A 23,869-nucleotide genomic window follows, 5' to 3' on the forward strand; every position below is an offset into this window, starting at 1 on the left:
CCTCATTAGTTGAATTAAGTAGTTTATACTATGTCATTTTTCTTTTGCTTTATGGTTGTGTCAGTACTTATTACAGCCTCGTAAGTCCCGGCGTACTTGTACAAGTAAAGGGCTGCCATCCGTCCGGGTTTCCCCGGATTTGTCCTAGTTTGGAAGCCGTCTGGAGGGGTTTCTCTGGACACTTTTGTTGTGAGGAAACACCTTATTGAATTTAATTATTTACCGGCATTATTGTGTACATGGTAGGTAAAAACCGTATAAATACACGTCCGGGAAAAAAATGCGATTTACGCCAAATGTCCGGGTTTTTTAGTCTTTGTCTGGGTTCGGCGAATTTAGAGATGGCAGCCCTATACAAGTACAAAAAACTTGAATAGGTTTTGAACTCTTATAAAGAAATAAAAGAAAGTTCCTAGTTTCTAAAGCGCAAAAATTGGCCTGGGTCTTACGAGGATAGTTAAATTACTTCAAGTTCGTGATTTACAGGTGTTTTTTTTATCTGAACATCTATTATAATTGGACGTAGTTCTGCAAATGGGAACCAACCCACATTAAATATCTATTCAAAATTGTACTTCATGCTTTAATAACACTAAAGTTCGAATTTTTTTATTGTGGGGTTATTTCCCGTTTGCAAAATTACGTCCAATTAAGAAAAAGTTCAAATATTGTCAATGTATACCTCTATACCTCTAGTTGCCTCTAGTATAATTAAAATTGTATCAAACATTCAGCCACCCTGCAGCCGCCTAAGATTAATTTCATTTAGTCTTGGATTATCGCATACTCGAAGCGCTATCACCCATTTAGTAATAAAAAAAATTGGTTATACAACCTTATTCATTACAACGAAAATTTGATAAGCTATTCGTTCACAGACAAGTAACTAATAAAGACTTAAATCCCATAAGTATGTACAAAGTCGCGTTCATTGTACACCTCTGCTTACGTATTTGCTATTGCACCTTATTAGGTTTGCGAATATTTTGCCAGTTAACAGTGGACGTTAGTACTGGTCTTATTTATTTACTTGTCTATTACGATTTGAAAACTTTTATAGTTAGTAAGATAGCTTGTAGTGTACAGTCGCCATCAGATATATCGGCGCGGCCAAGGTGCTCACAAATATCGGAACACGCCTCTATTGTCAGGGCGTTAGAGCGCGTGTTCAGATATTGTGAACACCTTGGCCGCTCCTATATATCTGATGGCGACTGTACACAGTTAGGACCTTGCACTAAGCCATCCGAAAACACGTGCCATTATAGTTGCTTAGATTACCATTTAAGAATAAAAGCTTTAATCTTTTTAGTTATCCATGGTACAGCGGTAGAAATAATGTAAAAGCCTACAAAGAATACCCTACATTGGGGTAGCTATCGAAATATGCGGTTGCTTTTATTTACTTTACTGTTTATAGATAGATCATTCGGTCGCGGTAATCGTATAACCTAATAAAATAAATACGTACCTATGTGAAATTAAATTTATAAAAAATAAACCCTGCAAATGTTCATATTTTAGCCCTGGAGTGAGCTTTCATCAGAGATAAAAATAACTGCGAAGGTGTATATTTACTACTGAAGCTATCAGTTGTCAAAGTAACCCCATATTTCGAAGTTACCCCATTAACGGTACACACTTGTCTGCTGTTACTATGCCTTTACCGTATACTGAAATAAAAGAGTTAATAAAATCAACAGTTTTATTATATTCCCTTTTATAAAATTAACTTACGGCAGGTTGTTACTGGGTAAATACATCGGCAAGTCCACTGGGTTCATCTGAAGATACGCGATTGAAGATGTTCCTACTATAGCGAATAGAATTACAACATCATCGTCGTATTTCGAGTGGAGCGTAGCGAATTCCACGCCAGATGGAACTGTAGATGATTCCCTGAAAGCAATAGAAAATAGTTTTGTAAAGTCTGCAAAGTGTGTAATACATGAGCATGACATATATAGTTCGAAGATTGCTTCCTTCCTTAGAGCATTTAATAACACTCAAAGCTTCCTTCGACTGAGAGGTTACATAGTGCTTTTCATGACTACTGCGTGTATCGTGTATGGAACTCTACTATTGCCTTTACTCGGCAGAAAAGATTTATTGATTGTAAAGTCTAAGACAAAATCATGTAGTTGGCGCTGTACGGCTCATCATTGATGAGCCGTACAGCGCCAGATTTATTACAGATTCATTGATGAGTCATCAATGAATCTTTGCTATACAGTGAGTCATAACATAGATTGAAAAGAAAACAACTCACGCAATACAGATCACCCTGAAGTGTGGTGTTGGTTTCTTGGTTTTCTTAAAGTTGGCCACATCTCTGTTGTAGACATCGAAATGTAAACTAAGACTGCATTCTTCGTCAACATCTGTTGCTGTCTTTATGATACTCAACTTCTTCAACACATTACGAAGGTCCGTGCAGTCTTCAGGTTTTATTATAGAATCTAATTTGATGTTCTCGTTTTGAGAATGAGCTTCGTATTTTAGAGCTGCTTCTTTACATGAATGCCAATATGCTATTTTTGCCTCCAGCCAGTTATTGAATTTAACAGGTTGACTTTTTATAAATTGGTAAAGAAATTCTTCACTGTGGTCCATTTGATTCCTAATTTCGCTTCTAAGAGGCACTTCTGCTCTACCAAAATCGTCTTCACTTGGCAACCAATATTTACTAAACATCTTTTTTAAATGCTCATTATATTGAAACTTCTTTTTTAAAGTAATTCGACTATTTTCACTCAATACGTCCTGTGAACTTTTGGCTGGGCTCTGTTTCTCCGAGAGTTGCTTCAGAATGTAAAAAGGGTTTCTCAGCTTTCTACTTTTTCGTGGTTTTGAAGTATCTTCCGTAGAGATCTGAATTTCTTCAACAGCACAATCTGAGTCAGATGATGAAGCAATAACTATACGTCTTTTATCAATGATATCATAATTTGAATCGAAGTAAACGTCAGCATTATAAGATTTATTGAAAGTTTTGACCACATTCGAAAATGCTCTTTTATGCCGCGTTGTAAGTATTTTTTTAGCTTCAAGATCTTTAATCTTCACTGCAAATTGTTTCAAGGAATTGAAATTCTCATCATATGACTCCATCTCTTCTCTCTTTTTCTTTCTTGAACTAGACTGATCATCATCATCCAAGTAAATTGTCTCCAGGATTATTTCATTTTCTATTATATCCAGTTGGGCTGTGAGTTCTACTCTCGCTTTGTACCTCACGTTGTAAGTGTCTATCAGTCTTTGCAAGGCCTGAATATTCTGTTCTTGCCTATTCCCTGATGCTACTAGACTCTTTAACTTTAAAGCCAGCTTTTTTATGGATTCTAAGTGGTATTTTTTGGGATTTTCGAGTTTTCTTTTCCTTGCTCTTCTTGAATCAGCATTTTCGAGATTAGGAATCATTGAACGGGAAGGGATGCACCTAAACATAGGCTGCATTCTTGGTAGGAATTGAAACCTGAAAGGCAAGCTAGTAAAAAACGGTCTTTGGTAGGTCCATTGGTATTGATTCCAGTAGGTGTATGGTCGGAACTGTGGTGTTTGTTGAGGGAATCTCATATTAGGGAAGAATTGTGGATTAAAATGAATGTGGGTACTTCCGGAGAAAGCACCCCCTATTCTTCTCACATGCTGTTCATTAGCTTCATCAGAAACACTGTATGTTCGGGTACTACATGATGGTGCTGGAGTTACAGATTTCAGCTTCAAATTTTCTAAATTCAAAACATAGGCAGTATTGTTTAGGAACACATTTCTTGGTATAAGTTGTTCATCCGGAGCCTTAATGGTAACAACCTGTTTTTGATAAAAATCAGGCAAGTTTTCAGTAATGCAATGATCAACCATAACTGAGTTACTAGGTTTCAACTCTCTACAGGTCAATATTTCTATTTTATTTTGTATAATAACTGCAGAACTACTATTAACAATTTCTTCACTTATTTCAACATCATTTTCTTTAATATCTTTGAAGTCATCATCACACAAATAAACACTTGAGCTTACTTTGCTTTCATCTGTATAACCACTTTCCATACATATAATTTCACAGTCATCCGATTTCGAGTTTTCTTGAATGTCTACTAATGAACTTTGTTCATCACTAGATTCCATATTTTGAACTATATCTTTACTGCTTCCATTACATCCTTCAGTCTTATAGCCTGTTTTTATATTCTCTGTATGGTCTTTTTGTTTATCAGATCCTTCAATCATATCATTGTTATCTGTATTTTCCAGGTTTAAACTGTTAGTTATTTGACAGTCAGCAATGTTATCAGTTTGTTTAGCACAATCTTCTTCCATTTTCTGATCCATTTCTTCATTTTTCTCCTGTTCCTCAATGATATCAGGTACTTCACATGTATGTTCACTACTAATAGATTTTATTGCTTTCTCTGCAGCTTCGATATTTTCATTAGTATCACATCTTTCATTAATTGAAATATCAGACATATGGCAGTCAGTAATTTCATCAGTTACTTTTGCAAAAATTTCTTCTTTTTTATTATCCAAGGTTTTACTGTCCTTCTGTTCTTCTGTGATACCAGTTATTTCACATACTTGACCACTACTTGATAATAGTTCTGTTGGGTTTGCAGTTTCAGTATTTTCACTTTTTTTATCACTTGAAGCATCACTCATCTGACAGTCGGCAATTTGATCACTTTCTTTTACGCAAAGTTCCTGCTTTTCTTGATCCATATCTATATTTTCTTCATCTCTATCCTTCAATTCTCCAGTGATAGCAATTACTTTAATTGTTTCATCACTTTTTAATTTAATTGTATCATCTTTTGTTTCAGCATTTTTAGTACTATCACTATTTTCATCTTCAGAAATGTTTCTCATTTGGTAGTCTGTTATTTCATTTATTTCGTTTGCACCATTTCCTTCTTTGTTTTCATTCATACTCTTAGTTTCTACATTTTCCGTACTAGTATCTGTTACTTGACATGTTTTCTCACTACTTGATGAGTCTTGTACTTTATCTTCAGCTTCATCATTTTCAGAATCATTCGCTTTAACATAAGTGTGTCTTAACACCTTGTATCCCAGTCTACTCAGTGAAGCATATACTTTATATTGAATTAGTGAGTTATTATCCTTCAAAAGTAAGGAATATGCTTGCTGAATTGATACTGTGACATCATTGTACTTCAATTGAAGGCAACTCTGTAACAAATAAAATAAATATCATGATATATAAAAGCTTGAACTGCCAATCTTCACAAGAACAAGTTAACTCTCAGATAATAAACAATGCATGAACTCAGCAGCTTTACATTGCACTTGCTGAGGATAGTAGTAAACTCTCTTTTGTACAAAAAAACATTAAAAATAATGCACAATTATGTAGTATAACATACAAGTACAAAGGCGAACTTATCCCTTATCCCATAGTAGGCATTTGCCAGAGACAAATGCACATTTTTTATCTTTACTGCTAATGGAATGGGGATGGTACCTATATGTGTTACTGTAAGCCCAAAGTAAAACCACATATTTATTATTATAGTGAAAGACTGTTTGTTGTATATATATAAAGTATATGTGTGGAATGTCTGTTTCCATCCGTTACCTGTCAACATAGTGAATCCTTGTATACTTAAAAGAATGGCAACATGCTTGTGACTCCTCTGAATAGGATTTCAAAATATTACTTAGGTCTGGTACAGATGGATTGCAACCTGACTGCAACTTGTATGGGAACTGCACACTGACCTTGCAGTTGGCGTGCAGTTCCTATACAAATTGCAGTCAGGTTGCAGTCCGTCTGTATTGGCCCTTAGAATGACACCAACCAAATTTCAAAATTCTAACAACTCAAGGATTATAATACATAGTACAATACTTACAACTTCCATCAAATATAGTGCTTCCTCTGGATAAAGATATAATTGCCTGCCAATGTTGTGACCGACATATTGCCAGTGGCCACCAGCATTCTTTGTCACCTCAGCAAGCTGCAGCTCATCATTCCAATCTGCTTGGCTTAAAGTACCACTGTAAGTAAGAAGATTTTCCAGCTAATGACTCAATTAAAAATATTGTTAGCTTAATTTTAACTCTGTGAAACTGAAAAAGAGTCAAAACATAATTGCGACATATGAACTGGGTATGCGTAGGATGCATATCGGCAGGTTATAGCCTCTTCAGAAGAAAAATATCCTGACAAAGGGGGGGCCCCCCACCTCTCAGTCTTTTCCACTCCGCCCTGTCTCCATAGACAGGCCATCGGTCCACATCCGCAAAAGGGCAAAGCATAGCAAAACAAACCTTTTAGAACTCCAAAATTACTAAGAAATGGTAGGCCTTACCTCCTTACTGCTGCTTTAGCGCTGATGTACTAAGTAGGTAGATTAATATTAAGTGACTAAGCGCCAAAACCATAAATCAATTCTTTATTTCACCAAGTTTGAGGAAAAAACACTTCCTTAACGGTATATTTGTCATATCTGTAATTAATTAAAAAAATACTTACCACTTTTCTATGCGTTCGACTTCAATGATGTGTCTACGAGCTTCTAGCGAGCTCTGTATTTGTTTTTGTTCCAACCAAGAACCATTTGGGATTACATCCTTCAAGCCTAATTCAGGTAAAGAACTATTGACCTTTTTCGCTCCCTGAATAACAAGCTCCTCGCCGCTAAAAACATTAAAACCATTATCAATTTCCGCAAATTTGCATTCCTGTGGTAACTTACCTGACGTTGGTATAATGATACTTACGATAGCATCTTAAACTTATCCATATTGTCAATATTAAACTTATTTATAGGTAGAAACAACAATTCTTATCAATAATACATTTCATTCGTAAAATAATAATTCATTTTATAACCAATGCAATTACACCGACAACGAAAGAGTTGTTTTTGTGAAGTCTGTCAAAAAAGAAAGAAAAGAAAGAAAATCAAAAAGGCTACACACTATTGGGTTATTGGGCTCTACAGACGGTTGCTATTTATCAGTATCAATAGCTATCGATTTATGTATGATTAGAATGAGACAAAAGTTGTCAAACGAGTTGCCGCTGATGAATTCATAGATATAAACTAATATAAAGTCTGTCAAGTAGATCTTATTATTTGCCTTGAACAGGGAACACACTCGCGGTCCGGTACGTCCGTCTGTTAGAGCTTTTTCATGCAGTGGCGACTGGCAACAAACACAACAATAAAAAAAGTAAAACATTTTTTATTTTTGATTGGCGCGTTATTGTGGTGATTAGTTGATGACAATTTACAGTTATTTATTCTCGATTTACCTACTTACTATACATACTAATAAATGATTTGTAAAATACAAAGTTATTTGGATTGCGTATTCAAAATGCAGTGTGCATTTATTAACTTCCATTAAAAATGTAAGTACTTATACGTATTTTAGAAAAGATGTGCATCGCAACAAATATCGCAACTTCGCAACAAAAACGCAATACTTATTTTCTATAAGTACCCAATGTATCGAGAGGTAAATGGATACGTCTGTATGAAGAGGCGGTCACGTGACGTCGTTCTTTCGTCTTAATTAATAAATCTTAACAATTAACAACACAAACAATTATTTTAAAGCATTTTTGTTCAACACCGCCGTACTCCTACTCCGTGAGGGACTGCTACCACAGGGTAAGATTTTACCACTATACTTATTTAAATATTTATGTGGGTATAAGTACATCTGGCAACGTGAAAAGGACTTATAGTGTAAATAACATTATTTGCGGTATTTGACGTCTGTCACTCACAACAGCAATACTACGTAAAATGTTTTGCACATCGAAATCACAAAGGAAAACAACTGCGCTGCGAACGTTTACGTTCTACGTCTTTTTTTTTTAATTTTAGGGTTGGCCGTACACCACCGTTATGAATCGGTAGTCGTCTAAGTAAATCGATATGAATTTTTCATTTTTCTTTTAATAAAAATAAGGAAAAGGTGGATAATTAACTGTAAATATGGATATATTTATCGTCACTTAACAGACAACAAATTTGACACAGAAATAACATAAATAAACTTTAAAATAGATCCCCAGTTAGTTTCAATTTTGACAATGGGTGCGACCTACTCGGTCGGTGTATTTAATACACCGACCGACCGGTAGCTTGCGGGAAAACCATATAATTCTAGCTTTAGTTAAATCTCAAATAAAAATTCATTATACGTCACAATTCGATACCTCAGTCTACGTGCCATCCAATCGTAATCGCTTGCTGTGACAATCCATTTGCGTTAGTTACATCTCTATATACGTCAGTCATAATGTGTCAAATACCGCAAATAATGTTATTTACACTATAAGGAACTTTATATTATAACTAACAGAGGTTGCTAAAAAGTGATGCTTGACGTGCGAAACTCCAACTTGAACATAGAGAAATAATAAGTAAGCATAGAGTGCTCACTCCATACATCAGTTTTCTTACCAAAACTTAGCGTCAAGTAGGATTTATCAGTATTGCTACTTGACACTAGATGTCATGTCACGAGTGTCACGACTGACGAAAAGTGTAGGTATTGCTCAACAATAAATTGTTAACTAATATTACAAGCAGAAGTAGTTGAAAACAGAGTTCCGGTTAGTCCGGTTATAATATTAGCTTAAAATTGTTGAGCATTAGACTTTTTGTTTGTCGCGACATCTATTGTCAAGTAGCGGTACTAGCAATAGGTACACTAATAATTTGTTGCGTCGCTTCTTTTGGGCACATGTTTCTGCTACTCTGTCAATAGATGTCGTTAGCTACCTCATTGTTATTGTTCTGATGCTTATTTCATTTCCCAATGGCATCGCGACATGCGCGACATTTTGGGCAAACTCTATGAGTTGATTCATTCAAACATTTCAAGTAATTACATGTAAATATGGTAAACATTAAAAGTGAAGTTTCAATACTATAAATTTTATTGTTATTGAACAGAAAGCTGTGTTTTCACTTCACATGGTCATAAAGTTCCTCTTAAGGTGTCTAATAAAATATCTAGTCTTTTATCCAGTAGCATAGATTAGATTTTTAAGAAATTAGATCTGTTATGATTTAGGATCTTGTAGCAGTTGTAGCTTTAGCAATAAAGCTCGAAACGCTATCATTAATATAATTTTGTCAGGGTTTTTTTTATCGTAGTTAATACTTTATTCAGAGAGTAGGTATACAAAGTCAGACCGAGAAAAGTCTGCAGCGATTTTGATAGCCCTCGCAGTGCAAGTGTCATTTTAAACCTCAAACTTCTATGAAATTATGACGTATAAATAACACTTGGTCTAACCTTACCTAATAGACAAAAGACATGAAATTGTAACGTCGTTTTAAATATGGGATACTTTTCTCCAGCCAAACTATTTTTATCTGTGTTAGAGCGTTTTCACATTGTTCGATCCGATATCGGATATCGGAAGGAAGTAAAATGTAAGATATATTTATTTATTTATACTTTATTGCACAAAAGAAATAACTTAGTGTACAAAAGGCGAACTTAATGCCATGAGGCATTCTCTACCAGTCAACCTTAGGGCAAAGCAGAGAAGATACGAATACTGTATAACTAAATTTTCCTGTGTCTGAAGACTCTGAAGTTAAACCAAAAGGCACATAGGTACAAAACAAAGCGACGTTCAAAGCTTGTTCATTCTCACAGGAGAAATTGCAAATAATTCAATTGCGAACTATCCGTCGAGAAAATCAAGTAAATTGTACGCGCTATCTTACTAAATCAACTAAACTCTATTATCTTCTATCGCGACATCGACTGAAACAATTAAGAGGCTGCACAACCGGATGAGAGCAACTGAAGTTGGCACCAACTATAGATCAATCAGGGACTCTCAAACTTAGTCGGGTAGTAGTTGTAGCGTAAGCTACACAGTTGTAGACTCGCGTAGTAGGTACTACGTAGCGTAGCATGCCTGACAGCTATCGATTAGTGCTCCGGAATTACACGAAGCCGGCCGATCACGCACGAACGCGCCCGACGGAGCCCGAGCGTCCATACATAGCGGAAGTAATGAAATGTACAGAAAGATATGAACCGGAAAAATTGTCGTCTTTTTCTTCGCGTCGCGTCTTATCCGCGTCCCGACTCCCTTTGTCGGTTTTTCCTTTCAACGTGTTTTTGCCTGCAGGTTACAAATGGGTCGCGTATGCAACATGACATTTTTACCATAAATATAACAATAGCTTTACAGTAGCGCAAAAGCTTCATTATAAAATAGGGTTAAGTGCTTAAACTGTAAAAGCCTCATCTCAAATGGGAGAGCGTCATTAAACTTGAAGTTAATTGGCCCTAGGTACGAGAGAGTACTCGAGGATGTCGCCGGTAACGTTACGACCGCAGTCTGCGAGGGCTGGAGGCGATTTAACGTATTGTAATATGAGGCGCCACCCCCGGCCTCCCCCTTTAGTCGGGGGCTCTACACCATAGCTCAACGGAACGGAATAGTCGCCCGTTCACGCACGCTAGCAAAGCAACGCCGGCCGGCATCGATTTTAATTCTCTTAAAAATTCGAATTTCGAACCGGAAGTTAGCGTTACATTTGTTTTTTTTAGAAACCGTCGCTGTTTCTGTGGCAAAGACTGCATTGAGGGTTATTTACGATATTTTGACGTGAACGCTCGTAGCTAACTTCACGCGGCTCTAATGGGGTGATGGATAGTGTTATCGGTGCTTGTTATTCGCGGTGAAACATGCTTCAATCCTCTTCATAGAAATCGCTTTAGTGGAAAACCCGATATACCGTTTTCCATAGGGTGTGTTGTGGTTTCACGTGAGATAGTTCGATGTGGATTTTCACGTTGAATACGCTGAGATACTTTGATGTATATTTTTATATTTGGAAGATTAATTGGCTAAAGTGAGGTGATGTTTATGTATTTACAGTGTACAGTTTTGGCTGACTGTTTTGGATCCTGAAAATACTTAAGGTGAGTTATTATTATAATTTTTAAACATTAAAAATATTTTGAATAATCTTTACAGTCATTATTTTATAATTTATGAATTTTAAGATGAGGTTTTAATGAACATGAATGAAAAAAAAAAACAATTAATAAATGATTGAATAAGTATCAACTTACAACTTATTAATACATAATAATTATCTGCAATATAAACACGTTATATTTAGGCGTCCGTGCCTCTGTTAGAACCACATGTTGCTAAAACTATAATAAATAGTACCTATAATATGCAGTTAAATAGCTTACGTATTACGTATAGTAGGTATATATACGTTTTGAATTAATAATCATATAAATTTATTTTAATTATTATTTGTATTTATACATTTATTATTAAAATCCATTAAAATCATATTGAAACAAAATTGACAAATTACTAAAGACTGTTAAAATGTAAACATACTATAAACATTCATTAAAGCGCCACCTATACGACAGTGACCGTAAACTGTAGTCCCGATTCTGGCCGCCGCGAGAAGCGCCCAAGTGTCAGCCGGCGACACTGCAGTCACGCGTTGACGCGCGCTGAAACACTTGTGTAGGCGTAGATCGCGTCGCGATAAACAATATTATGTTTTCATCCTTATCAACACCAGAAAAGTGTTTCCAATACATGGTGCTTCTCTAAATATTTACCCAGAACGCCGTCTGTGTTTCCTAGTGTGAATGCAAGTGTTTGTGTGAGTGTTTTGTTTTTGCCGAGGATTTTGGCGGTGCAAGGCGGTTGCCGGCATGCGGAAAGCAAACGGTGAGGAACAAGATGCAGCTAAGAAACTGGAAGCATGCTTCGCCCGATATTGTAGAGATAAGAGCATTGAATGTTAACCCGGTTTAAGGAGATAAAGGTTGAAAGTGCGGAATATTGTCATTCCACGGACTGTATTATTCCATTGAAAGCGATAGGGCGAGTTGAATGCCAACCGTCGGGGGCGCCTTACCTTTAATAATAATCGTGGGGCTGACACGCTTCAAATTTCACTGAACTCTTCAAATAAATATTGTAAAGGAGAAAAGGTGAAAAATTAGGAAAGAGATCCTTTTATCCTACCTAGTAAAGACATTCTTATAGGAAGAAATTGATGATTCTATCACCTTCGAAAATTAGAAAATAGGCAAAAGATAAAGTTTTACTATCTAGAAACATGCTTATAGGAAGATTAGGAAGAAATTAAGTATGAAGCTTAAATAATGATTCTATTCTCATCGCATACTGAAGAATCAGGGAAGAAAGGATAGTTTACTAGGAACATTCTTATTGGAAGAGATGAAGAGCTAGTTATCGTATGAAACTTCAGAGTTTAATGATAATGAATCAAGATTCAGTATTCCCCGAATTAAAGAAAGAGATCGAGAGATATTTCATGCTTTTTAATGACAACTGTCAAAGGTTTTTATAGATGTCGCCACTATAGCTTTTACCTGTCTCCAGTTTTGTTCTATAATATTCGGCTTATAGGGCATAATATTCCAAAAAGAAAACAAGAATTTGTTAATACTCGTAGGATTGTCAGGTAAAAACCTATGCTGGCGCCCTCTGTAAAATTAGACTTAGACCGACCAGCCCCATTACGAAGAAAAAGAGTAGGTAGAATGATTCAAATGTTCTAACTTGAGCACAAGAAGTTGATAATATTTTCTGTCACAGTAAGATAAAAAGTGAACATGCCTCGAAACGTTGCTCAACAGAACCGAAATCATTAGCCGTAGCAGATCCCATACAAATGGGCCATAAACGTAATCCGACAATGTTGGATGGGTCGCTGTCCGATTGCAACACTAAACCAGTAGCCAATTCATTTCGCCGAGACTATGGTATAGTATAGACGAAGTGCCGTAAAAGTATAACTTTCTCAGAAAATTGAGCTTTTGAAAATGGAGTAATAAGTAGCGATTTACACATACCTACCTACCTACACTAGATGACTGGAGAACAAGGCAAATGGGTGACATTATATTTCCGTAAAAAGTGCAAGACTTTAATTGCTTTTCAATGAACAGTACTTACAGTCATAATAATAATCAGCAGTTAGGAACATAGACATCACACCTAGTCCAAATATTTTTATTATTTTTAAGTACTTAGATACTTTACTACTTTTAGGTTGAAAATTTTATGTTACGCTTATACTAGGTACTAGCAAGTTAGCCATGCATAGGTATATTATTTGTTTTGTAGTTTTAGCCGAGTCGCCATTTTAAGGTCAAGGCTAAGCGAAAGATAAAAATCATTAATCGTTCAGTTGATGCCAATTATGTAAAACAACACCTTGGAATTAATCAATATTACCGGTTGAAAGTTGATTCAGATGTAAATTGGATAACATTTCGTGGACGCGTTGGGAGGTCCCTCGTAAGGTCCACGGTTCTATCCGTAGTACTAATTAATTCAATGTAAGTTAAACTTATTATCAATTGGAACAGAGTTGCATTTCTTTTGTTTAGTTCGATTTCAAAACAATATAAATTCAACCATGCTTCCTTCAGTATTAATTTCAAATTCAACTGGCATTTTTTGTATGACATAGGGGTCGCCCTAATACAACGCGCGACAATCGAAAGTTCGCGCGAATTTAACTATTTTACACGCCTCTATTGTCAAGGCGCTAGAGGGCGTGTTTAGATATTTTTGACCACCTCGACCGCTCCGATATATCTGATGGAGACTTGTGCAAACAGAAACCCTCAAACTGATCATTGTTGTAATATTAGGTTTAAGAATGTAATAGTGACATTGTCGACACATTTAACTGATCATTCATAATCCTTATGGCAAGGAGATAAGGCCTATCGTGAGTCTGCTGGGACGCGGTAGTCGCAAGATTTATTGTTTAATGATTGCGACAGACAGCGCCGAACATCTATTTGTTTTGATAACACGCACGGATGAAGACACGGCAGCGGTAGGGTTACCAGATACACTTGTATAAATATAATATAATATAAATAAAATATGACGTCGATAAGGTTATTATTGTATTCCGTGGCGGAGATCAGTCTGGCAGTGGACGTTGATTATACGTTCTGACACATGTCAAGCGGAAGTCCAAAAAAAATTGCTTTGCAAAGTCTCAATCGCACAGTGCCAATTAGTGTTAATTAAGTTGTCACACAAAAGAACAGAAAAAAAAAACAAAAATTGCCATTTATTCATTCTCAAGAACATAAACAGGAATATAAAACTAACCCTAACCTAACTACAATTAAAATAACTAAAACATAAAATTAAAAAACCTATCATAAAAATTGTAGTTTATTCAAGGCGAGGTTTGAGTTTGACCAAAGCGGATCGTACTTATTTAAACTTACGATTTCAATAAATTCAAGCTCACTCGATAAAAAAAGTATCGAAAATCCGTCTCAAAACTCTTGACATAATGTATGTATACAATTTCTGACGCCATTAAAATTGCCCCCTGGTAACCCTACACAAATCCGCCTTTGTTACTCCCAGTAATACTGCTAAATTAAACCATTGGCAACAAATGAGAAGCAGTTTGAGTAACAAAGCCCATACGGCGTTGTTTTAAGGAAAGCGTGTTAATATGAGGCCTGAGGTTCTGCGCACGTTTACGGCAGCTTTACGACCATGAGATATGATGGCCTGTACGGCTTCACATCGGATGCCGATCCGATCCGAAAGCCGCTCCGGTGTGCGAGCGGGACATTGCTATACGTGCGTAGCGCTATCTTGCTCGCACTCCGGAGCGGCTTGCGGGAATGCATGTGATAAATTCGTAAGAGCGTTTTCACATTGTCCAATCTGATGTCGGATACAAAAAGGTAAAAAGCGCCTTTTAATATTTATTTATTAAATGTTTTTTGTTCAAAACATAACCTTAAACCAAAAAAGGAGGACTTGATGCCATTGGGCACTCTCTAGCAACTGCTTTTCTCCAAGGATCATAATCCAATATCCGACATCGGATCGGACAATGTGAATACGCTCTAGAGGTCGAAGCCCGTTAGTTAATATGCTTTTACCTAATAACATTGGACTGATAGTTCTTAAACCTTATAATAAAGGTGTTAAGGTTCACCAATGGTCAGTCAAGTTATTAGTACGTTGGAGAAAATCAAATAAACACTCGGTTCATCTCCGGCTTACCGGCGATGCACTTCGTAGCCTTGCACTCTGTGCGCGACTGTTCAGACTGATCTCTACCTAACACTAGATAGAGCAGTAGAGCTGATAGAGCATAGCATAGTGACCAACATATGTCACTTGGTATTCTTGAATACCGCGCAATAGGCAGGAGTCCGGTAGATAATACAGCTGCGATCTGCGATGCCAAGTTATTAACGGGTATGTCTGCTCGCAAGTCCCGCAACCTGGTCTGATATGGTATGATTGATAAAAACTATCCTATGTCCTTCCCGGGGTCTCAAAATATCTACATACCAAATTGCAGCTAAAACGGTTCAGATATATATTGAGCTAGATAACCCCATTAGTTCGATGTGTTGTATTGTGCAATACAGGATAGGATCTATGCTTTATATTTCCAATAAGAAGACATTGACATCCAGCCAGGATTTACAGGATGCAGTGCAGTACTGCGTTTAATGTCGAGCGCGAATCATTGTTCGTCTTCGCGAATCTTTGATGCGGGCTGTACACACTCGTCGAGAGACCCCGAGACAAGCCGAGAACAAGTGTGTACATGGTGTCTCTCTTCTTCTGGTCTCGATCTTCCTCCTCTCGTCTCGAGGTTCTCCGATTGGATCGGAGCGGGGTGCCGAGACTATCGGCGAGAGGCTCTCGACGAGTGTGTACAGCCGACATGATATTGTGTGATCTAGTAGGTTGTAATCTATGATTCGGTCCGATCGGTCACACCCATTATGGATGGAGGTTGTCGACACAATCCCTTCCCGTTTATAAATAATGCATGTCGTAGTGAAAAAAATCCGATACAGAGCAACTTTTTATTAAAATGTCACGTCGGTTGTTTTAATTAAAGATTAAGTATCTGTCGTTATTTATCACGCCTTAATTGAGATATAGCAATTACTTTGAAAAATATCGGCTCATTAAAGGTACATTGTAGGCATGTCTGGGAGAGCTCTGATTGGACAACAAGAGGATCTATATCTAATTAAATCGTTTATAGCCGTGGGAAGCTTGGAGGCTTGTTAATCGTGTTATTATTAACTTGTGTCGGTGTTTTAAGGCCGAGCACACCGGCTGCGGTGCGCGTGCGATAAAATGTTGGAGCTGTGCAATGTGCATACACACGTCACGCAAGCGGTGTGCACTGCAGTCTCTTATAAGGATATGTACCTATATTGGAACATTTAGAATAGAATAGAATAGAATAGAATGCACATGCATAAGTACAGAAGCATTTAAACAGTAACAATGTCCCTGTTAACAAATTTCTTGCTGCATTTGAGCTTTAATCGTCGGATTTTCATTAAATATTTCTTCTAGTAGTGCTAGTGCATCTCGCTCGCATCAATGTAAAAGATGATGTCAATTTCAAATCAAGACCTGAGTCTGAATGAATGAGAAATTTTTAGGATTCCGTAAGGTACCGTAAAAGATAAAAACGGGACCCTATTAGGTACTAAGACTCCACTGTCCGTCTGTCTGTCTGTCACCAGGCTTATGTATTTCTGTTGCCGCTATAACAACAAATACTAAAAAGTACGGAACCCTCGGTGGGCGAGTCCGACTCGCACTTGTCCGGTTTTTTTTATGTTTCACTTAGTTACATGTAGGCTCTCATTTGCTTCATAGGGAAATTTAACATATCGTCCTCTCATTTTAACACCTGTAAATTAAATACTTACAGAAACTAGACGTCTCAAGTTCATTAAACCCATATTAGAGAAACAATTTGAAGCAATGATACGTCGGATAATGTGTATGTTGATTTTAGCGGCGGTCGGAACACTTCAATATTGACAATGAGGTAGTTAGACGCCACTACGTGCGCTGACGGTTGATGAGATACGCTGGGTTACCAGTAGTGTCCGACCGAAACAGCATTTTTTCCGGAACCGAAACCGAAGGCGTGGTTTTGCTCTAGCTTCGGCCGAAACCGAAACCGAAGGCGTGGTTTTGCTCTAGCTTCGGCCGAAACTCCGGTTTCGGTTTCGGAGGGCTGCCTTCGGCTGAAACATAATTGTTATAAAAAAACCGGCCGAGTTTGACTCGCGTTCCAAGGTTTTTCGGAGATAAAGGGGGGAATGGACATTTTTTGGCTATTTTCTTAAATAACTTCTAAAAAAATAATTTAATTTAATTTTAAAATTATGAAAAAAAAATATTTGAAATTCTCAAAATGAGCTCTGTCGTTTGATATGTAACACGATATAGTTTGAAAAACTTTATTTTTTAACTTTCTATTTTACCCCCCAAAAGTGGGGCCAAATGTTTAAAATTCATTTGTTTACGTTACATGTCCATCTTTGGGTCACTAATTTACTTATGTGTACCAAATTTCAACTTAATTGGTCCAGTATAGTTTCCGAGAAAATAGGCTGTGACAGACGGACATACAGACAGACGCACGAGTTTTTCCTTTTGAGGTACGGAACCATAAAAATAATGTTTATTTCAGAGTATGTTTATGCCCAACATGCCGTAACTGAAATCGATACTTTGGTCAGACTCTACCGAAAATACAGTTTTGGCGGGGCCTAAAGGTTTCCGCAGTTTTTTGGCCGAAACCGAACATTCGGCCGAAACGTGATTTATATGCCGAAACCTTCCGAATCCGAAACCTCGTTGGGACGCTATCAAAAACTCCTAACCTATCATGAAAATTGTCGACGCCTGGCAACCCTACATACGTGACACCCAGTTCATTGCTCCAGTTTTTTTACCGCTTGATCTTGTGAATGAGTTTGCAGACCTTGGATACAGACAAGGATCTCAAACTTGCGTTTATGAGGTTTATTACCTTTAGTTACTCGGGCGAGTCGACTCGACTAATGTAAAGTAATCTTGAGATTCTTAATTATGCGTATTCCAAGTTCAAGTTGGTCAACTAAGGGCCACTTGCACCATCCCACTAATCCGGGATTAAGCGGTTAAACCGTTATCCCAGTGTCAAATTGTATTGGTAACCATGGTAACTCTAGATTTAACTGGTTAACCCCGAGTCAGTAGAATGGTGCAAGTAGCACTAATTGTAAAAGCTGTTGTTGTTTCGATTTGAATTTACACTTCGTTACAATTTCCTAGTTTCCGAGTCAGCCAAGCTAAATGATTTGAAGTAGTAAAATTGTACATTGTACAGTCACCTGCAATAAAATATTACACAACGAAGGCCGCAAAAATATCCGACACGATCTTATTTGTAGAGCCATAAGAGCGTGTCACATATTTTTGCGGCTTTCGAAGAGTAACATATTACTACAGTACGGTTACCATCAGTTTGCCACTGATATAAACGCCGTCGAGAACGTAATTTACTTTCTATACGTCCCGTTTGCACTAATATGCGAGTGCGAGCGAGATGTATAGAAAGTAAATTACGTTCTCGACGGCGTTTATGTCAGTGACAAACTGATGGTAACCGTACAGGTGACTGTACATACGTGTGGTGACCTCGCGCTCTTCGTAAACTCTTCTCTTGGTTTCAACTGTTTCAAGGCAATAAAATGTTGTTAATGCACAACAAATAATATCAAATCGAAGGCGTAAATCAGCCAATGTAAAATCAATGAGTAGCATGCCGCATGCCGGTAGCGAATGTTGGATTTCAATAGTGTCACATTAGTGCAGTGTTATTCCGAACATTTAACGAGTCTGCGAGTTGCACAATTCATAATAAAGATAGAATTCATTCATAAAGCGGCCATGCACTTTTGCAGTTCGGTGTACAGTCATCTGCAATAGTATGTTACTCTACGAAGGCCGCAAAAATATGTGACATGCTCTTATGGCTCTACAAATAAGATCATGTCAGATATTTTTGCGGCCATTGTTGTGTAACATAGGTGACTGTGCCTTATAAAAAATGATAATATAGCAATGCTTTGTTCTTCAACGCTTCTTAAAGTTTGCTGTCAAAATTTCTGCTGTCTACTTTATTTTAAAGTTCAACAGTTTTAACTTCAAAATAAAGTACTCAAGTTTCTACAGAAGGCTATAACTTTAAAGTAAGTTGAAATTTAATACTAACAAATTTAAAACAACTCAAGTTTTGACCTGATGGGTACAATGTTAGTACAAGGTCCAGTTTTGATAAAATAATAATCAAGGTTCCGTTGGTGTCTGAGGTCTAAAAACTGAGTAGAGTCCTTAACATGAGGACTCCAAAAAGGTCTCTTCCGATAGTTCCGATACTGGCTCAAGAGTGCTTACCGTGAATATCGACATTTCGTAATCTGCCTCTCTATATAGCCCAAACAAACGCTACAAAGCTTTATACCTAACTCTGACTCTGACTAAACTAACTGCCGTATTCGAACTTCAAGATATTCACAAGACACGACTTGTACTAGATCCATTCTAGATACGTTATAGTTTAGATATCAACTAGTTCTCTTTTGCAGCGCAATTCGGGCAACCACGATTTTACGTTACGATTTACGTTAGATAGAGTAAGATATCTATTAGATGTGAATTGGATATCTAAGTCATATCCTGTGGAAATCGTTCAACAGTATCTCCAGAATCGCGCAAATGTCAAATTTGACAGGTTAGATCTTAAACATATCGTTATCGTATCTTGGTGATGTCTAAAAGATGTCTAATAGATGTCTATTTCAAAATCCGAATCGGGCCCTAAATCTGACTTTGCTAAGCTACGGGAATGCATGGAGTAGTTACGTGGTGACGCGCGTGAATGCCATGCTGATTGAAAATAGCCGTTTGTTGCAAATTGTCGCTCCAGTTCCTATGTGATACGAATACTGAAACTTACAAAACACCCATCACATGCTAGTGAACTCGATGCATATACACAGTCAGTAAAACTATTAGCTTAGCACCCTTATAACATTTTTATATGCATTTAACAATGATTCAAATGTCATTGGAGTTAATTTGTAATTTCTACTAGAATAGTTGGACCGACGATCTGGTTAAAGTCGCGGGAAACCGTTGGTTGAGGGCAGCGAATGACCGTTCGTTGTGGAGATTCTTGGGGGAGGTCTTTGTCCAGCAGAGGACGTCTTTCGGCTGAGATGATGATGAGGGACCGTGCTAGAGGATATTAAAGTCAAATCGATATCTCATTTTACGTATCAGATACATTCGTAGAACAGAGAAAACGGTAGGCTTCTGGAATCGTGTCGTTACATTACAATGTAACAATATCGGGATATTATCAGACATTGGAAAGCGACAACCGACAGTTGTATTGCTTTAACGGACAGTAGCATTATCCTTAGTGATGGGCCAATATTGGATTATACTCGTAGATAAAGAACGAAACAATAATGTGATATTGCAATAAACTCATTCGCGTTATGTAGGTTGAGAACGTTGACAAAGTGTTGTCAAACAGTCCTGAAAATTTTAGAGAACCAGAATTTGTCCCATAAAGTGTATAGGGTGCATGCCACTTAAAAAAAGTCATATTTTCATACAAATCTGGCAATTTCATACTCTATAACTGCAAAGTTAGCTTGGTTCGACGAGCGTCCGACCCTAAAAACTAAAAAGTATCCGTTGTCCATATACGAATACCGTACGTATCTGTACAGACGAATTCGCAAGTTCCAAAATGTATTTTTACATCAATTCCAGGTGTGTATGAGGATTGAGGCCATTGAGGCCCCTCAAGTATTTTTTTTAGTTAATCATTTTGTTTCCAAATGTTCCCGATAAGGTACATCACTACTTCCCAATACATATTATAATGCCCTCAGAAAACACAAAGCGTCAATAGAAATGCAGACGTATCTTCGGCCGACGATGGTTCGACGCGCCGTTTTATCGTTCATAAAACCGTAAATAGATCGAATGCAGTAAAACGAGGGAACTGCACCCGGCACTGCCCGTTCCACTGCATTGCCATCGATCGAACTTCACTTGGAGGATCTCATTACAATGGTAATGGTAATTTTGAGTTAATAATTCGAGTATTTTGACACCAAATTCCTAAACGATGTTGTAATACGTTAATATCTAACTTAAACTTATTAGCCAGACTCTATCCACCTGGGTTTTACTTTTGGCTTTGCCGTGGTTGGGTAAAAATAAGCATGAAAATGTTTATATCAGAATCGTACCTTTTACGACGTCATTTGTCTGTAACACAGCATGATGTCTAACTTTTACTCTCATTTCAAACTTAAGTGACGCTTTAATGCAGTTTGTTCCAAGGAAAAAAGTCAACATGAGAACATTGCGGAAGATCATTCATATTTATAAAGACCTTCATTGTCGATTCAATAAATGCGTCTAGGAACAGATGCAATAAAAACTAGGTCTTTAATAATGCAATACTTCTTACTGGCTCAATGTCGGAGCCTTGATCTTCGATTAATTCAATTGAAAATGACGATGCTTGGCGCGTATTATCTCTACTTCCGCTCTCAAAATCTCCCCAAATGAGCTTACAATATTCCAAGGTTCAGCGACACCATATCAAGAGTGCTCCAGATAAATGGATCACGTTACTTGATTAACCGGTACGCATCCCCCTTATCACCCTAACCCCGTATTCCAATCCCAATCACTTTAAGAGCGCTTCGAGTCGGAAACAGAACAACCCAGTGTCCAGTGTAGCATAACCTCAGGATCCTTAAGAGGAAAGGGGACGGCCGCTTGTCCATACAAACGTAGTCCCCAATTTCCTCTCTGGATATCGATATGATGGATTTTTTTTTACATATATGGATGTCTAGTATACTTAGTATGGCTATGCCACTTTGTTTGATTTTTTTTAGATTTTTTGATTATTATAAGAATTAGGAGCGATTATGAGATTCCTTCCAAATTAGATGCTCTTAAGTTAAGAGCACTCTTATAATACTCTTTAGTCATAATAATTAAGGGGCATTGCTGTGGTTTATATACATCAAATTATGTCAAAAAAATTTCAATATATATTTTTGGATGTTAACATCCAAACAAGAAAATGAGGACTACGTTTGTATGGAAAAGCGATTTCACGCGGATGTCCACTATAATCGGAGGGCACACTTATACTGGTTTTACCGTCTTTTCGAGTCGCTCTTGCTCGACTAGCGTTTGCTACGCCCCTGGGAATATTTAAATGGGTCCGGAATATATCACACCACCCCGCTGAGACGCTACGCGTTTACCTGCGCTTTAGATTCAGAATATAAATGACGCTAACTTCATTAACGGGTGAAATAGAAGATTAAATTCTTCGTTAGATGGTTGAAGGAGGCTTTAAATTGTTCTGATTAGCCAGACCCTTGGCTTTGACAACTCGGTTAATTTTTAAAGTTTTTTAAATGTTACATAGTTACAGTATATAAAAATATTGTTAGGTAAGATTTTCTAATAAAGGGGAACGAAAAAATAATGCAATCTAATAATTAAGAAAGATGGAAATCTTTCTTTTTTTGGAGTGTTTGTCATTGTCCCAGTCCCAGTAAACCATTTGATTGTTAGAGGTGCCAGCAGGGTGTCATCTATTGGGCTTCACCTTATATACGACTCGTCTAACGTTACCAGTGTAGCTTAATAAAAAACCGGACAAGTGCGAGTCGGACTCGCCCACAGAGGGTTCCGTACTGTATAGTATTTGTTGTTATAGCGGTAACAGAAATACATCATCTGTGAAAATTTCAACTGCCTAGCTATCTCGGTTCATAAGATACAGCCTGGTGACAGACGGACGGACGGACGGACAGCGGAGTCTTAGTAATAGGGTCCCGTTTTTACCCTTTGGGTACGGAACCCTAAAAACAATAAGTATGGGACAACCTTTACACAAATCGAGCTAGCCTGTGGGGCTAAGCTCAATAAGGTTTGCGTTGAGGTTGAGGGTACTAGACGACGAGATATATGGATATATGGATAAAATACATAGAAAACCTCAAGAACTGTTATCTGTGAAGAAAACACAAATAAATGCCCTTACCAAGATTTGAACCTGGATCTCCTGCATCGTAGGCAGGTTCACTATTACCGACTAGGCTAGGGGACCGTTAATTATCGTAGAAATCATATTTATATGAGTTGTACACATACCTCTTGAGAAACAACTTCAATAGTAATTTACTAGGAACTTTAACTGAATGCTTCAAGCAAGCACGTCCTCAAATAGCGGTTTCAAATGAAAGTAACCATTGGAAACTTAAGGGCATTGCACGACAAACGGTTACTAGTTTCGTCTCCGCAACTTAACGTTAGAATGTAATTTACAACACTGACAAAAGTCGTTTCACTGTAAATTAAGAGGTAAAGAACCTATAACCTTCTTATTTATACAAAATGTAGCCAAACAAATACATTATAGTCAGTAGTATGTCAGTCAAGAGCATAACATCTATACCTACAGTTTTTCTGCGAAGTGCGAACTTCATTGAAATAAAGTGAAAACGCGTAGGTATAGATCTTTATGACTGTGACACTTCCAGTCGCTACAATTTAACAATCGGCACTTTATCTCCATAATAGAATCTTCCTGGCGACATCTATTGAAGTGTCAAGAAAGCAATATTGATCATATCTCCCCGGCCATATTGTCAGATGAGCCCATAAAATATGGCGGCCATAAAATGAAGATATCTGAAACTGAATCCTGAAACTGAATCCTGAATCCGCCTACGTCTATGTTGATTAAGATTGCGGTATCGGATTGCTATCGTTAAGGTAATGGTTTAGTATTTTAGCTAGTGCTTAAGTGAAAAGCTAGATTTATAGTCTTGACGTGGTTACACCGTTTCCAAAAAGAGCATTCATCTGTGAACGTTTGTAAAGAAGTACAGAGTGAAACTTGTTGGAGTAGAG

The 23,869-nt window shown here is 37.3% G+C and overlaps 2 protein-coding genes across 3 annotated transcripts in view; one reads left to right on the top strand and one right to left on the bottom strand.

Annotated features, from left to right (window-relative positions):
• Positions 1-1,693: 1,693 nt before the first annotated feature.
• Positions 1,694-6,873, bottom strand: LOC134791505 (uncharacterized). The gene is made up of 5 exons (XM_063762550.1): positions 6,751-6,873; positions 6,503-6,667; positions 5,877-6,024; positions 2,270-5,193; positions 1,694-1,899 (listed from the first exon to the last, which is right to left on the bottom strand). Exons 1-5 carry the CDS (start codon positions 6,771-6,773, stop codon positions 1,734-1,736), a joined length of 3,426 nt encoding a protein of 1,141 aa, XP_063618620.1. The 5' UTR covers positions 6,774-6,873; the 3' UTR covers positions 1,694-1,733.
• Positions 6,874-10,553: 3,680 nt separating this feature from the next.
• LOC134791654 (caskin-2) overlaps positions 10,554-23,869 on the top strand; it is a 448,440-nt gene continuing 435,124 nt past the window's right edge. The window contains exon 1 of one of the 2 annotated variants that reach the window (XM_063762734.1): positions 10,554-10,944. Coding sequence is in view for 1 of the 2 variants with exons in the window: in XM_063762730.1 (XP_063618800.1) it covers positions 11,713-11,728 (16 nt within the window). In the remaining variant the exon portion in view is untranslated. Of the gene's footprint in view, positions 10,945-11,482; positions 11,729-23,869 lie in introns of those variants that run through there. The other variant, XM_063762730.1, reaches the window with a different exon arrangement.

This window comes from Cydia splendana, chromosome 6, assembly GCF_910591565.1.
Source record: "Cydia splendana chromosome 6, ilCydSple1.2, whole genome shotgun sequence".
In the NCBI taxonomy this organism is placed as follows: Eukaryota; Metazoa; Arthropoda; class Insecta; order Lepidoptera; family Tortricidae; genus Cydia; species Cydia splendana.

Excerpts from the sequence above, each read along its gene's own strand:
- LOC134791505 (XM_063762550.1), bottom strand. The coding sequence starts at position 6,773 with ATGGATAAGTTTAAGATGCTATC. Across the intron at positions 6,668-6,750 it reads GATAAGTTTAAGATGCTATC|CGGCGAGGAGCTTGTTATTC; the intron begins GTAAGTATCATT and ends TAATGTTTTTAG. Across the intron at positions 1,900-2,269 it reads TTCAGGGTGATCTGTATTGC|GGAATCATCTACAGTTCCAT; the intron begins GTGAGTTGTTTT and ends TATTGCTTTCAG.